The sequence below is a fragment of the Populus trichocarpa genome, chromosome 4 (assembly GCF_000002775.5).
Source record: "Populus trichocarpa isolate Nisqually-1 chromosome 4, P.trichocarpa_v4.1, whole genome shotgun sequence".
Lineage (NCBI taxonomy): Eukaryota > Viridiplantae > Streptophyta > Magnoliopsida > Malpighiales > Salicaceae > Populus > Populus trichocarpa.
Genome location: NC_037288.2, coordinates 23407926 through 23423134, shown reverse-complemented (window position 1 = coordinate 23423134; position 15209 = coordinate 23407926). Strand labels below are relative to the sequence as shown.

The following is a 15209-nucleotide window of genomic DNA, read 5'->3' as shown; positions in this document are numbered from 1 at the left end:
AAGAATATATGAATATGAATAATCCTGCAAATATGTTTTGAGATGATCAAATTATATTGTTGATACGACAGTCTAGATGCTTCAGTTCGCACCAAATTATTCATATTTTGGATGCTAGTTGCACAATCTGCCGAATTATTAATGAAAAGTCAGTGGAGACTCCGCGTGTGCACACAAAACGTGGGGGTGTATTGTTCATATGCTTGTATATAGTGGGATGCCGGTGGCTAGAGAGAGGTCCATGGCATGACAGTGTAGACTGTGCTCCTACGTCGCCTAATAGGGTTTACATTATATATGGACTCCCTTCTTCCCTAGCCCATGTAATTCTGTGTTGACGTTCCATAAAGAAACAGCTACAACGCAGTTTTGCCTCTTAGGTTGAGGATTGACCTTTTTGAAGGTGAAGTTTGCGTACGGTATAACCTCCATGTCTTGTGGTGGTATATCTATATATGCCTTGACACATATGCTTGCATATTTTCACTAAATCTCATGTTTCTTCTTTTATATATATATAAAATGGATTGAATCTTATTATTTACTTAATTTTTCAGGTAATTTTATTTACTTAATTATTATAAATTATTAGACTATTCACAAACACTTTCTTAAAAAAAAAAATTCTTAATATTTGATTAATTGATAACATCATCAGGGATGTTTTGTGATTTTGTGATAAGTCAAAGGACTATGTGTGTTTGATTATACAATACAGGGTACTTTCGCAAAAATATTTTTTTATTAAAATATATCAAAAGATATTCTTTTTACTTGTGAATATGATTTTTAGCTGTGGTTGTGGCCAGCCACAACTAAAAACCATAGCTTTTCCAAAAAAATCCTTAGCCTGCTTACAAAAATTTCAGCTATGAAAAGTTAAAAAGCAATAGCAACTATACAATATAACAAACTTAAAATTTATGTTCGTTAATCCACACCTTGTAAATTACAAGATTCTTTTAGCCATAGATAAATTACTAGTCTATGACTGTTGCATATTAAACATCAGCAGTTCTCTTGTCAGACAAGAACCTTTCAGCCATCCTGCCTGCAGAAGGGGTGCTTTTGCTTCTGTTACCACCACCTTTTCTAGGAACAGACCGTTGCATGATTCGGATTGGGATCCCACCCAAGTCGAAATCTTCCTTTAAGGACTTCGTTAAGAACCTGAGGTCTGTTTCTGAAAGCTGCGTCTTCCCGCTTGTGAAGGCGACAAAAGTGGGTGGACGGGCCTTCACTTGGGTGAAATACTTGATCTTGGGTTGCGCTGCCTGGTCTTTCCAAGAATGCCTGCTCATAACCTGAGCAAATAGGCACACAGAGAGTTCTTTAACCAATACCCTGAGCACGAGCGCCCGCACAGGTATAAAGAAGTAAAATTCTTGATGTTGGGTTATGGAAAAGAGAAATGCTAAGAGCAAGTGCTGACCTTGCGCAGCCAACGGTTAAGCCGGGATGTGGACAACCTTGAGCACCATTTTTCATATGTATCAATGACCTGACGCATGACGGCAATCCGGCCCCTGCCCTCTAATGCTGAAGTGAATACAACTGGTATTCCTGTGATCTGCAGACAGAGCTGAGTTAATGCTACACCACCAAATATACCCAAAAGCTAAGAGAAACGTAAATGTTTCAATATAACTAGATGGTGAAAGCAGAGCATTATTCCACAAAATGCATCTGAAGGTATCAGAAGCTTCTGATTCTTCTATCCTTCTTTTTTTTTTTTCTTTTTCTACAGGTACTTTTAAACCAAACTATACATCCATAACTAGATATAAAACACAAACTTTGCATTGAAACATTTAATTTGACAAAAATATCCTTAGATTTTAAAGAATCATCACATGTATCTAAGAGACTTTATTGGTCAATATGAAATATATTGTCTTATCTTAAAAAAAATCTACATGCCAAAATTAAAAAGACTTCAACTCTATATAAAAGAAAACTGATAATCAGTCTCGCTAGTGTGTGTGTGTGTGTGTGTGTGTGCATGCACTGTGTGAAATCACCTAAGATAACACCACCTGGGTATAACTGTATAAAATAACAGTGACAACAAAATATAATTAGACAAACCTGAGGTATAACCGTCTGAATTTCTAAAGGAACAGCTTCCATGACCTTGTCAAATAATGTTGAATTTCGTTTCCCTTTCAGAAGATCCATCTTGTTCACAATAACAACCAAGCCACGGCCCTCTTCCACTGCCCTTCTTGCTATAACTACTTCAGCATGTGTCATACTACGTCTAGCTTTCACAACCTTATTCCCATACACAAATAGCATAGCAAAGAAAAGCATTAGAAATGGGAAGATACCTGCCCCAAGTTATAATATTGTGCAGTGCATGTTCTTCATGCATAAATTTTTCCAACCATTGTCATTTTACTGCATTTGACTCTGTAAGACCCATCTATATCAAGCATCACAAACTTTAACAGGACTGAAGGGTTCGAAAACCTTCAGTATTTTTGTCTATCTTTATTGACAAGTCAAAATATATAAGAGGGCCCCACATAGGACTGCTCTACGTGACAGGAAGCATACAAGAGAAGCACCTCCAAGAGGCAAATTAAAAAGACACTCAGACAGATATAGTCATATTGACTGTGCAAATTTCTTCCTTCTAACAGATGAAAAGAGTACAATAAATGTGAGACACACCTCTTCAGCATCAAGTACCAAAGCAACCACTTGAGCCCTCATCAAATTCTTTCTTGATTGCATCACACTCAGTGATGATGGTCCTTTTTCTAGACCTGTTCTTTGCAACCAACCTGCAGTGTCAACCTGAATAACCAAACCCAAAACATTATGTAACAAGTATAATAATAAGTTAATCTAAGAACCAAGGCTCGCAAAAATCAATTACATTTTATCCAGAATATTACTTCATGGAGTCTTATTGGACTAGATCCAAGTGTCCAATGTATTTCAGTTGATGGCAATAGGATCATTATGTGCCAAAATAAAAGATAGGTTAACTACAAATGACAATTCTTGATCTCGCTCAAGTAGGGAACAAAATCATCATTTACAGGTTGCATCATTATTGACCCTGTAGTTTTTAAATTGTTGTATCAATGTAGCTATAGCATTTTATTCTCAGTTCAATCCAGCAGAACTTGGGAATGCATACCCATTTGATAAGTCCATACAAATTTTCGAAGTTAGATCCAACTTTCATGTCTACATATGCACTAAGGAATAAACCCCAATGGGAGTAAGAATGTTAGATGAATTCATCATATCAAAACCCTAAATTAATTGAAAATTTCAATAATAAAATTCAAAACCAAACCTTAATCAAGATTGCATTGGAAAAATTACAGAGTTAAGGCAAACTACAATCCACCAACCCCTAAGTCAAATTAGAAATGTAAATTATATGAGAGACCACCTTATTCAAGAATTTCCAACACCAAAACAAACTCTTCCTCTTGTCACAATCCCAACTATCCCAAACTGTAAGCACCTGTGCCCAACACAACAACCTGAATGTTGGCTGCACAGACAAACTACAATTATAGTTGTTCTTGGACTAAGCCAAGCATCAGTAGTCTCCTTGTTACACCAAACAATAATTATTCACTCTGCACCTGTCCCAGTTGAGAGAGCAACCAACAATTAACTCTCTGTGCATCTTCTTTTTATTTATATTTCCTGATTTACTGTTTTTTCATTAGATATCCATTCTCTTCCAAAACAAAAAAGCTGAGTGAGGTACATAAACCCTTGAAGATGCATCTATGCAACTAATAGCATCCTGATTTACTGTTTTTTCAATAGAGATCCATTCTCTTCCAAAACAAAAAAGCTGAGTGAGGTACATAAACCCTTGAAGATGCATCTACGCAACTAATAGCATCCACGAGCACAGGAAGGGACACAGGCTAATTTGAACCTTGAAAAACTGGTATGCTGTGAATTTGCAGCAGTGATGCATTAGATCTAAAATACAATAAGAAACACAAAATACGGATTATTACCAGATATATAGTTCTTCCCTCATATTGGAACTGGGTTCTGACAGAATCTCTCGTCAGACCAACCTCTGGACCCACCAGCACACGTTCTTCTTGTAACAAAGTATTCAACAAGGTTGACTTTCCAACATTTGGTCTTCCTATGATTGCTAACTGTAATGGTAACTTGGACTCATCAACTTCACCAGCAACATCATCAACATGACTGGGGCCATACCCATTGTCTTGGTCACAATTATCTTGGATTAATCAAAAAGCATAGTAGGATTAAAAAATTATGATAATGGCATAAGCAAACAATCCATCACAAAGCAACACCCTATGATTAAGATGTAATGTTCTTATTTTAGGAGCAATAATGTTCTTATTTTATATAAAAGCTTGACCCAAACAAACAAGGTGCATGTTGCCTAAATTTATAGAACTTTTAAGAATTTAATTTCTTTGCCTTTTCATTTTGTATTCTTGTGCATAGTCATCTTTAAAGAATATCAAAATAAAAGTCATGTCCACAAAATGACTCGACAATTTAACACTCTCTTTCCAGATGCCTACTCACAGACTTTGATCATTTTCCAGAGACAATGCTAGATTTGTGCTCCAAAGTCCTGGATCAAGATGAATTGAGGACCTCATTCAATCAAGCCATCAAGATGACCCAGACTACCTCTATGGAAGGACATTTAGCTTGTGCAACTAACAAGTAAGCTCAGAATAAAACAAAATAAAAAATCTGAAAATCTTGCAATACCAAATCCTATAAAGCAAAGGTAATCTTACTGTTTAAAACTTGGAGCATGTAATCCTCAATCAAAGGCTGAAGAGCATCGTGGAGAGCTGCCATACCCAGCCCCGTCTCAGCAGATATTGCAATCGGATCCCCAAATCCTAGCATTCGGGCTTCATCAGCAGCATCAGAAATAGAGCCAACACCATCACAAAGTGATTCAGATTTATTCATTGCTACTATAGGCTTGATTCCAGGTGCATGTTTGCGAAACCACTTCCCAACATCCAAATCCAATGGATGCAATCCAGCTCTGATCACAATATAACACCAAGAAATGGTAAAAAATTTACACCAATGGATATTTTGTTAACCTACAATGGTCAATACTAAGTTCTAAGAAGGAATCAAGCAATATAGGTAAAAGTTGGTAGCATGTTTCAGCTTCCATAAAATAATTCTACTGTCTATTTCTGTAGCATATAGGGGTACAAACTTGCTTGTCAGACACTAGCATCTCACATAATGCAAAAAAAAAAAAAAAAAACCAAGGTCATATGCAACTTGGCAATATATGCCTCATTTTTTCTTTTCTTTTTTTTGTCATATGTGACATGAACTCTTTCAATTTTTTCTACTTGGGACATATGCCATATTCACAATTTTCCCAACTTATTTACCATCTTGTGATTTTGAAGTGAATTCAGACTTAAGATACAGACTGACCTCACATCTATCAAGAATACTGCAAATTGAGTTCTTGCGAGCACATTTGCAGTCATGCTAGTTGTTCTCTGAAGAATAGACCCTGAAGCTGCTTCTGTTTCTAAGCCAGCTGAGTCCAACACTTTAAACCGCAAATCACCCAATTTGGCAATGCCTTCTCTTATATCTCGAGTAACATGATCATCTGGCGTGTTATACACAAGAGCTTCCCTCCTCCGAATCAGCCTATAGATAGCCACAAATAGATTAATAAACTAATAAATCTCATAAAAACATCATGGAGTTGCATCAAAAAGATGTTGGCCCTTTACATGTACACCCAATGAAACTAACCGGTTGTATAAAGCCGATTTCCCCACATTTGGACGTCCAACAATAATGACAGTTGGAAGCAGGTTCGTGTCAATTTTGGTAAAGTCAATTGGTTTTTCATACACAACCTTGACTTTCTTGTCAGTACCACCATCGTCAGAACAAAAATCAAGCTGCTCCAAATCACTGCTTGTTACATCTTCACCTGAACCAGAAACCAACTCTGGCATCTTCTGTTGAACCACGGAGACATACCCCCGATAAAGGTGCCATCTTGGGGCTAACGGACAACACTTTAAATCAGGAGGTATTAAAGTATTTCCATTTATAATGTTGGCATTATTAAACAATGATCCTGTACATCAATAACAAGTTTGATGAGTCCAAAATATGTTTCACATGTCTACAAGAAGCAAAATCTAATTAGTAGTTTGTGAAGAACACTTACTGAATGAAACTGTAAATAGGGGGTTATTCTCATTGTTCACTTTGGAAAAATGTGAGCAGCAGGAGCCGCTGCTGCTGCTAATGCTTCTATGTAGGATTCCTACACCATAATGCCTCTTTCGTGATGAAAGAGCCCGAACCCATGAATGAGACATACAGTTTCAGTACCAACGCAATCAGAACTTGCCACTTAAAAAGGTATAAAAAAAAATCGACTCTTCAAATCTGCTATATGCGTTGTAACTGCAATAGAAATGAAATGCCTTGTAACTGCAATAGAAATGAAACAATAATCAAAACACTTAAAAATAAACAATAAACACCATAAAGCATGAACAAAATAACTCATTGATGGGCTTGAGATACAGAAAAAAAAAAAAAAAACAAAAAAGGGCATGGAAAGCCCTTGAACTATGTTGGGTCGGTTTCTTTTCATGTGGTTGGGGAATTTTATCGAACACTTGGTGACATAGTGAAAGAAAGGGTGAATGAACAGATTAACACATCAACATAAAAGGGTTACTTCGTTTTTAAAGCATTGAATCAAGCAAGAAAAGCAAAGTACGGTACCTGCTGCTCTGCTCAAAACGGGCTCCTACTCCTGTCTTCCCTTTTCTTTTTCTATGCTTACAAAGTATTGCTTACATGCATTTGTTTTCGCGGCAATGCTTCGATCCCACGTATTGCGGTAGTTTTTAAACCCGAACCGGACCAACAGCGAAGCACATGATTACAAGTCAGATAGATAAGATTGCCTAGCTAAATAGAGTTAATTTATTTTTTTATTTTATAAAAACTAAAAAAAATATCATTAAAAAATAAAAAAAAATCAATTGGTATTGATTGAGTGTTCTCATGCTATCCGATCACGAGTTAACTGAGTTTTTAATTGGGTTATATCATAATAATTTTTTATTATTTTTATTAAGATTTTGCTTCAATCTAGATTCTAAGCAATGAATTAGTCTACCGAATCAAATTAAATTTTAAAACAGTGGATATTGCCGTAACTAACAAATATGAACTTTTATAAATGAAATCATAAAATATGTAATTTTTTTTTTTTATCTTGCAGTGTTATTAAACTTTAAACTTGACCTTACAGTTAATCTAGATTTTCTATTTAAAACTTGTTTAGACTTAGTTTTATATTAAATTTAATTAGAGTTGACTTGATCCAGTAAATCAATATGTGATCATATTAATATAATTGAAATTTAAATAAAATTTTGTTTGATTTAAAAAAAAAAACTTGAAATATGTTGTTTGAGATTCACCTGAAATTGACCCTGGTTTTAAATTGGTTCATTGATATATCGGGTTTAATAACTTAAGGACAAAGTATTTTATTGCCGGACCAACCCCTTATTGGTGGTGTTTATACATTAGATGACAAATAACATGGAATTCATCTGGCAACGGACCAAACCTTCAACCTAAGGCGAAGTGTGACCAAAAAAAAATTAACTAGGGTTAAAACAATGTTAATTTAAATTAACCTATTGACTCGGGTTTATCTCGTAATTTTAGTTTTAAAATGCATGTCATAAAATAAAAAATTATTTTTATAAAAGTAATGTTCTCTTTTGTATATTTTTATATTATATAGTTTGATATATATATACATGGGAATTAAATAATAAATTCAACTCTCTAATTCTAAATAGACGACATGGACATAGATATAGATAAAAGGAAGTTTCTGTTTACCCACAAATCAAATCGGAAAAATAAATTGAAAAACAAGAGAGGAGAGCAGAGCAGAGCAGCAAACCCTAGGCTAGGAGGAGGGCCTTATTTCATCTATGAACAACAAAAACCCTAATTAATTCCTTCAATTAAGGCCACAAACTGCATTATTATCTCGTTTTCTTGAGAGATATAGACAGAGAGAGAGAGAGATTGTAAATGGAGGGAACACCGCATCCTATACCGCGTACCGTTGAAGAAGTTTTTAGTGATTTCAAAGGCAGACGCTCTGGTTTAATCAAGGCTCTTACTTCTGGTTTGTTCTTAATTTTTATTTTCTTGGCTAAATTTACCTTTTTATGCTTTATTTCTGTGTTTTCTTTATTGGTTTTTGTTTGTTTTTTAAATTAGTTGATGGGTTTGTTTCTTTTTTGCTTGCAGATGTTGAGAAGTTTTACCAGCAGTGTGACCCTGGTGGGTTTTTCTCTCTCTAATTTTCTTTCGTTGTTTTTGTTATTTTGTTTTAAATTTGTGTATGTTTTTACGTAAATTTTGATGTATTATGTGTGAAGTTTATGATCTTGTTTTTTTAAGGTGTTTTTTTTACTGTTTGCGGTATGAATTTTACGTTTTCTTTTGTTTTCAAATATGGGTATGTTTGAGTGGAGGATGTCTTGAGCTTTGTCTTTCTGTTGCTGTTTCTGTGTTTTCGTTGTTTTTATACACCAAGAGCCGCCGAGTGATTTTGTGAGGAGTGAAAGTACTGTAATATGCTAACAGTGGTTTTGATTTTAACAAAATACAGCTGTGTTTTTCAGTATATAACTTTTTCTGTTCTGAATCCCCAGTTGTTTCTCTTCCGCAACGAGTGTTTCATGCACGGTTTCAATATCCATTCACCTAAGGCTTGCTGTGACTGCAAACCTCATTGCTGATGGTTGCATAATCGGATAAAATCCCCAATATCTAACGGTTTAAGGTGGCCCATAATATTTTGAGTTTGATAGTTGCTGTCAATTGACATTTTTTGTCCACTCATTCTCAAGTGCAAGCCTCATGTGGGAGTACTTCCTTTACCAAATTCATTATTGGCCATGTTATGTTTTCAATATTTGAAATAATCACCTGGAATACAGATTGCAGATCTTTGACATTCAGTTTAAAATCACAGTGAGCAATGTGCAATTCATTACACACCATTTTGAGAAATCTTACCACTTAGGAATTTAGGACATCCATGTGCATGGGTAACTATTCTTGGGGTTTAGCTTCCTCCTCTTGTGGACTGAATTAAAGAAAATATGTGTACATAGACTCGGGAAATGAGTATTATAGCATGTGCATATAGTATCTCTAGTATGGAAGTGCTGGGAAACAAAGATTTTGTTTGTATCATTGTCACAAAACAAGGAAAAAGCAAAATCATTAGTGATGTGGTGATTTCCTGCTTATCTTATGGTGAAGGAATTTCAATTATTATAATTTATTTTGTCTTCCGTGTGCTTTGCAAAATGAAATGCTTTCTTGAGTAGCGATCTTATTCCATTTCATTTATATCTATTTGATCATTTTGAGGTAGATTATGGAGGATATCTCGAACCTGAGCTTTAAAAGAAGGTTGGAGGTCAATGATTTTGTGGAAATTATAGCATGTGCTCCTAGTCCACCTATTACATATATGCGCGTGGAAATCTACATGATTGATTGTATTTATTTTGAATGAATAGGCACATCATGATATCAAATTTGAGTTTGCAGATAAGGAGAACTTGTGTCTCTATGGACTTCCAAATGAGACATGGGAAGTTAACCTGCCTGTGGAGGAGGTGCCCCCTGAACTTCCTGAGCCTGCACTAGGTATAAATTTTGCCAGGGATGGGATGCAAGAGAAGGACTGGTTATCCCTTGTTGCAGTTCACAGTGATTCATGGTTGCTTGCTGTTGCATTTTATTTTGGTGCACGTTTTGGGTTTGGTAAGAATGAAAGGTATGATTGAGTTTTCTTCTTGCCAATATGGCCTTAAGATGCTGTTTTAATTTACAACTGGTTTTGCCAAGTTTAAATTTGAAATATACAAGTGCAAACCACTTCATTCTCTTTTCCCTGAAATGTATAATTTTGCACCTGGTCTTAAACTTATTTTGGACATTTCTAGTTTGGTTCTTTTTATCAACTGAGTGAACTGCTCGGTATCTGGCTTCTTGATGGTGTCTAATCTGTGCATTTTCTTTGGATCAACTTGTTTTTGCATTTCAATTTAGCATCACCTTGCATGTGATCTTATAACTCAGTTATGACCACATACATAATCGATGATTGACGTGAACCATGAAACATCTGGAACAGACATCTATAAGGAAAAAAATCCAAAACCATGTTCATTAATTTGAGGAATTAAATTGTTTCAATGCTATTTGGAATGGAATCGTTTTCTTTCCATATGCAGTTTGAGTTGTTTTTATGGGCTCAAATCACTCTGGTGCTTCCTTTCTCTTTTGCTTCTTTCTATTTCTTAGTCGTTAGCTTAGACTATTTCTTAAAAAGTGCTTTATTAGTAAAGGGCGCTGATGAAATCTGGTGCACTTTGTAGTTACCTTTCATATCCTTTACAAATTTAAACATGCCATAAATTTAGCATAAGGCAATGACTCTTTATTTTCATCTTTTTGAGTGTATTAATTCCAAAACATGGTGTTCAATATAGCAGATCTGGAATGATTTTGTCCGCTGTTGATTTAGATGTCTTAAAAAATTGATATTATTGTGGTTTACTCATCTACAAGGACCTCATTTTTTAGATGACATATATAGGGAGTCTTGTTTCTTTATACAATATTCAGAGTCCTAGGCAAAGATTTAAATACTTATCTTGCTTGCTCCAATTGCCCCCCCCCCCCCCCACACACACACACACACACTAGCGAGCAACTTGGGATACAAAACACAAATAAGAACATCAATCTAATTGTGATTGAACTTTTGACTTAACAGGAAGAGGCTTTTCCAGATGATAAATGAGCTCCCCACAATATTCGAGGCCGTGTCTGGAAATGTTAAGCAACCTAAGGACCAAACTGCCACTCACAACAACAGTGGCAAAAGCAAATCAAGTGGGAAGATGGTAAGAAGTTACGAGTCACATTAAAAACTATATGTTACTCCTTTCTCATTACTGTTCTGATTACAATTTCTTTTGCTGTTTGGATGTGGCCTTTAAGCAATCCCGGCAACCTGAGTCCCAGACTAAGGCTATAAAGGTATCTGCACCACCCAAGGAAGACTATGAGAGTGGGGAAGAGGAAGAAGAAGACGATGAACAGGGTGCTACTTGTGGAGCATGTGGTGAAAGCTATGGAACTGATGAGTTCTGGATTTGCTGTGATATGTGTGAGAAATGGTTCCATGGAAAATGCGTCAAGATTACACCTGCCAAAGCTGAGCACATCAAGCAGTACAAGTGCCCAAGTTGCAGTGGCAAGAGAGCTAGGGTTTAAAGTTAGATGCTGGAAGTCAAAGATGAACATCATTTAAACAAAGCAGACAAGGGGTAGAAGTTTTTCTTTAACGTTTTTAAAGTTGATCAGAACCAGTTGTCCACTTTAGTCAATGAATTTGAATAACTGCAGATTGGATTTCTAAGTTTGGCTACTCATTGTTCCTTCTGTCTAATTTTCTTCGGAATTGTGCTGTTAAATAGTTGGTGGCAATTGTAGCTATTTTCTTCATATATCGTTGGTGCATTTTTTCAGTTTGTGGATGCAATGTTTTTTTCTACAGCCTCCTCTCAAATGACTCCCCTCCCCTTCCACCAGATCGAAGCGTGGAAAAGGATTTGTTGTCTTTTGTGTTTCTTGATTCCCAAGAGGGGATTTGATTTGAGGAACCCCAGAGTGTGGGAACGTAGTGTAGGATCGAGAAAGAGATTTTTTTTTTTTTTTTTCTTAAGATGCTAGTTGTACATTTTTGTACTATTTTTGCATGAAATATTTTGACCTATCAATTAGTTGGAATTGGAGAGAATTAGTAACCCTGCAAATAGTTTAAAGGAATTCCAATGTATTTTTCTTCTCTGTTGTTTTCCGTAGTTTGATGCAAGCCAGGCTGTGCTTTGGTTTGTGGTTTCAAAAGGTTATAAATTATACATTATTTTTTAATGAGATTTATATAAAATTATAGTGCGTAAGGTATATAGATATCGAATCATAGAAATAAACAGAGCATCCATTTCATAAACAAACAGGACAGCCAAAATGGGAATCTATTATTTATTTTTTTAATTACATATATAGCACAAAAAATCACTAAATTTTTATTTCGAATAAAAATGACTTGTCATCTTTTTTTAAGAAAAAATAAAAACCCAAGCTAGCATGAAGATGCACAGACTAGTCGAATCAAAGTCCAGAAATCCCTTGTATATAAATTAAATGTCATTAGCTTGGGACTGACTCAATGTCACGCAATTGGGACTTGGAGATGGAGCATTTACAACCTATGGAGAAGTTGTATTTGTTCATCAACACATACAGCATCCAGCAGACAAAGAGAACGGAAACAGTGGCCCCGCCTCCTCCGATCAAGTAGCTCAGATGTCCTCTTGGCACCTCTTTCAAGTTGAACTCTGAGCTGGGGTATAATGCCTCCATCGTCACAAGCTTTGTAGATACCAGGCTTTGGTTGGTCTAGTGGAGAGGTGAAGAGGAAAAGGGCTATTTATAGTGCAAAATCCAATCACAAGCTTTGTGTACCAGGCTTTGGTTGGTTTAGTGGAGAGGTGAAGAGGAAAAGGTATTTATAGACAGCAAACAATTCAGGATATTGTAAGGTGCTATCTCTTATTTTAATACTTGAACCTAGGTGCTTCAATGGAATGATGGAACCAACGGACTCACCACTGCTAGTCCAAGCTATAAAACCATGTGCTTTGATGTTGACGTGCACGGTTAGGGTTAGGGTTAGGGTTAGGTTTATTTATTCATGCGGGACATTGCTGAGAAACTCCTGGAAGATTGATTAGGTCTCACCAACGACTAACGGTTGACATTTGTGTATGCGTTCACATATTCTTAAGGAATCGAGTGGAGGAGAAAGGGAAACACAGGGAAAAAATGGCTTGAGGTAGAAGTAGAGATTTATTCTTGTGGGCTTGACGAGATTTATTTAAAGCTTCAAAGTTTTCTTGCATTTCTTCGAAGGAAGGAGGAGGAAGAAAATGAACCACTACGAAAAAGATATTACCACGAGGAAGATCGTCGTTTAAATAATAATTGATACAACAACGACCAAGCTATCCCAAGTTAGATTGTCTTATGATAGTTTCCATTGAAGTTAATTTGAACTGGTTGGCAAGCCTTCAGTATAGATCCCAATCCCATGACAAACACCTGCACAATTCCATCACCATTTTCAAAGTCTTGATATCTCAGAAGCAGGATAAAAGTATCACCAAATACCAAAGTGCTGGCCAAAATCAAGCCTCCATGTGTATTAGATTTGCCCATCTGTAAGAAACACAGAGACATTATCCCCATAATTCACTGGATACTCAAACAAATTGAAGTTGGTCACGATTATAGCCAAAGCCTGGCATGTCCTCCTGCAGAACCAGAGGAAAAGAGCATTTATATCCTTTAAACAGATTCTTCAATGATCTATCTAGTATCTAAGCTTATAGTTTCGCAATTGAATTGCTTGTAAATTAAAGATAATACTGTACTAACTCATTGAGGAATAACTTCCAAGTTCTGGCATATGGGATAGCGGTAAGATGATTTGACTCCACAATCTTCATGCCATCTTCTTGCCTTGTGCTTGCTCATGGGCTGCTTGCTTCATCCTGCCTTCTTGGCATTTTCCTTGCATGGACTTACTTGCTCCATCATATAAATTTACTTTTGTAAACCACAGATTGGAAATCTATGACCACTCAACTTATGCATGGTCGGCCGCACACAATGTTGCCGCCATGCCATGTAGGCAGCTCATCCGTCGACAATTGCAGGCATACTAGTCTCCTATGTCCTACCTAATAGACTTTTAGGTTAATCTTCTTTAATTAAATTAACCTTTTATCAAGTAATTATCAATATGCTCATAACATCACTGCTATCATTGTGTACTTTAGAGCTCACGATCATCAAAGAAACTGTCCAAATATTCAACGCTGAAGGATCTTTATGCCCCTCTCTGCAACAAAGAAAATCAAAACCTGGTTCACTAACAAGAAGATCAAAACAAAGGCCAGTTTCTCTCACTATGAGTTCCCACCATTTCTTCTCTCTTCTTCAGCAACATCTCTAAGCACACAGCTGTTGTTAGCTCTGTGCACCCAAGCCTTCTCATTTTGTTTCCAAGTTCGGCCAACAGCTCATAAATTTCATTTGTTTTATCATGCGATCTATCTCCTACTACAAACCCGTATAGTAGTATACATGTTTATAGTTGCCTTCTATACTCCTTCTTCATCATTTCTCTGCCCTCCTCAGCATCTCCCCATTCCTGCAAAGGCACACATGTTTGGAAGCAAAACATAATTTCCTGAGTTTTGGGGTTCAAGCTCAAAGAGCTATGTTTGCAGCAAGTTCCCCTAGTTCAATTCTAATATGGATTCTGCTAGGTTTTAAAAGGGAGCCATGAATTCCTGCGTGGGGCTTCAGTGGCATGCTACCATTCAATCTCTTTGCTTCATCGAGTTTCCCTGGCGTAGCTAACAAATCAACCATGAAAGCAGAATGATCTACAGATGGGTTTCAATTGATTCAAAAACCCTCTGGCCTTCTTCCAGTAATCCTCCACGGCTGCATGCTTTTAACACCCTCTTCTTTCTGTTGGTGGGAGAAACCACTGGTGGTGGCTTTGAAACACTCGGAGGGGATAAAACACACTGTTTTATTACAAGAACACAAGCTTACAATTACTTAACACAAAAGCTTAACACAATACACGCCCTCTCTCTCTCTCTCTCTAGTGTTTCTCTCTACTCTCTCCACACAGAATAACATAAGCTTAGCTTGTTATTTATACAGGAATTCAAAACAAGATAATTCAACCTTCAAGTGTGAAGGCGGCTGTGGACGGTGGTGTGAAGGCGGCATGCAGCTGGTGGCTGGCGGCTGGTCGGTGGCAGCTGGTGGTTGCCTTCCTTGACCATCTAGATTGAGTTTAATATTCAACAAATCTCCCCTTTAAACTCAATCGAGGGATGTCATGCCAAGCATGAACTTTAATCGGATAAATACTTCTCCTTTTAATGGCTTTGTGAAGATGTCAGCAACTTGATCATTTGTGTTGCAAGATATCAGTTGGACTT

The 15209-nt window shown here is 36.5% G+C and overlaps 2 protein-coding genes and 1 long non-coding RNA gene across 4 annotated transcripts; 1 reads left to right on the top strand and 2 right to left on the bottom strand.

Moving 5' to 3' along the window:
• Positions 1–879: 879 nt before the first annotated feature.
• On the bottom strand, positions 880–6948 carry LOC18098382 (uncharacterized). 2 transcript variants are annotated; one of them, XM_006385041.3, is made up of 10 exons: positions 6781–6948; positions 6212–6480; positions 5785–6118; positions 5452–5676; positions 4779–5038; positions 4002–4237; positions 2677–2802; positions 2089–2274; positions 1433–1570; positions 880–1304 (listed from the first exon to the last, which is right to left on the bottom strand). In XM_006385041.3, the coding sequence occupies exons 2-10, from the start codon at positions 6363–6365 to the stop codon at positions 1002–1004; spliced, it is 1962 nt and encodes a 653-aa protein (XP_006385103.3). In that variant the 5' UTR covers positions 6366–6480; positions 6781–6948; the 3' UTR covers positions 880–1001. The 2 variants fall into 2 exon arrangements, with proteins under 2 accessions (XP_006385103.3, XP_024454359.2); XM_024598591.2 differs by having other exon boundaries at positions 6212–6453.
• Positions 6949–7910: 962 nt separating this feature from the next.
• On the top strand, positions 7911–11627 carry LOC18109476 (PHD finger protein Alfin1). The gene is made up of 5 exons (XM_006387696.3): positions 7911–8215; positions 8341–8373; positions 9658–9886; positions 10892–11021; positions 11119–11627. The coding sequence occupies exons 1-5, from the start codon at positions 8119–8121 to the stop codon at positions 11392–11394; spliced, it is 765 nt and encodes a 254-aa protein (XP_006387758.1). The 5' UTR covers positions 7911–8118; the 3' UTR covers positions 11395–11627.
• A 512-nt stretch (positions 11628–12139) lies between these two features.
• Positions 12140–14720, bottom strand: LOC112327309 (uncharacterized). Its single transcript, XR_002981496.2, has 2 exons — positions 13621–14720; positions 12140–13496 (listed from the first exon to the last, which is right to left on the bottom strand). It is a non-coding gene; the product is annotated as an uncharacterized LOC112327309 (long non-coding RNA).
• Between the last annotated feature and the right edge of the window lie 489 nt (positions 14721–15209).

What these genes read in the sequence shown, in the direction of transcription:
- LOC18109476 (XM_006387696.3), top strand. Translation starts at nt 8,119, where the DNA reads ATGGAGGGAACACCGCATCCTATACCGCGTACCGTTGAAGAAGTTTTT. An exon ending in TTACCAGCAGTGTGACCCTG is followed by an intron (nt 8,374 to 9,657) that starts GTGGGTTTTTCT and finishes TTGAGTTTGCAG; the next exon opens with ATAAGGAGAACTTGTGTCTC. An exon ending in GCAAATCAAGTGGGAAGATG is followed by an intron (nt 11,022 to 11,118) that starts GTAAGAAGTTAC and finishes GTGGCCTTTAAG; the next exon opens with CAATCCCGGCAACCTGAGTC.
- LOC18098382 (XM_006385041.3), bottom strand. Translation starts at nt 6,365, where the DNA reads ATGTCTCATTCATGGGTTCGGGCTCTTTCATCACGAAAGAGGCATTAT. An exon ending in CATGCTCCAAGTTTTAAACA is followed by an intron (nt 4,238 to 4,778) that starts GTAAGATTACCT and finishes GATTAATCCAAG; the next exon opens with ATAATTGTGACCAAGACAAT. An exon ending in AGGGAAGAACTATATATCTG is followed by an intron (nt 2,803 to 4,001) that starts GTAATAATCCGT and finishes TTGGTTATTCAG; the next exon opens with GTTGACACTGCAGGTTGGTT.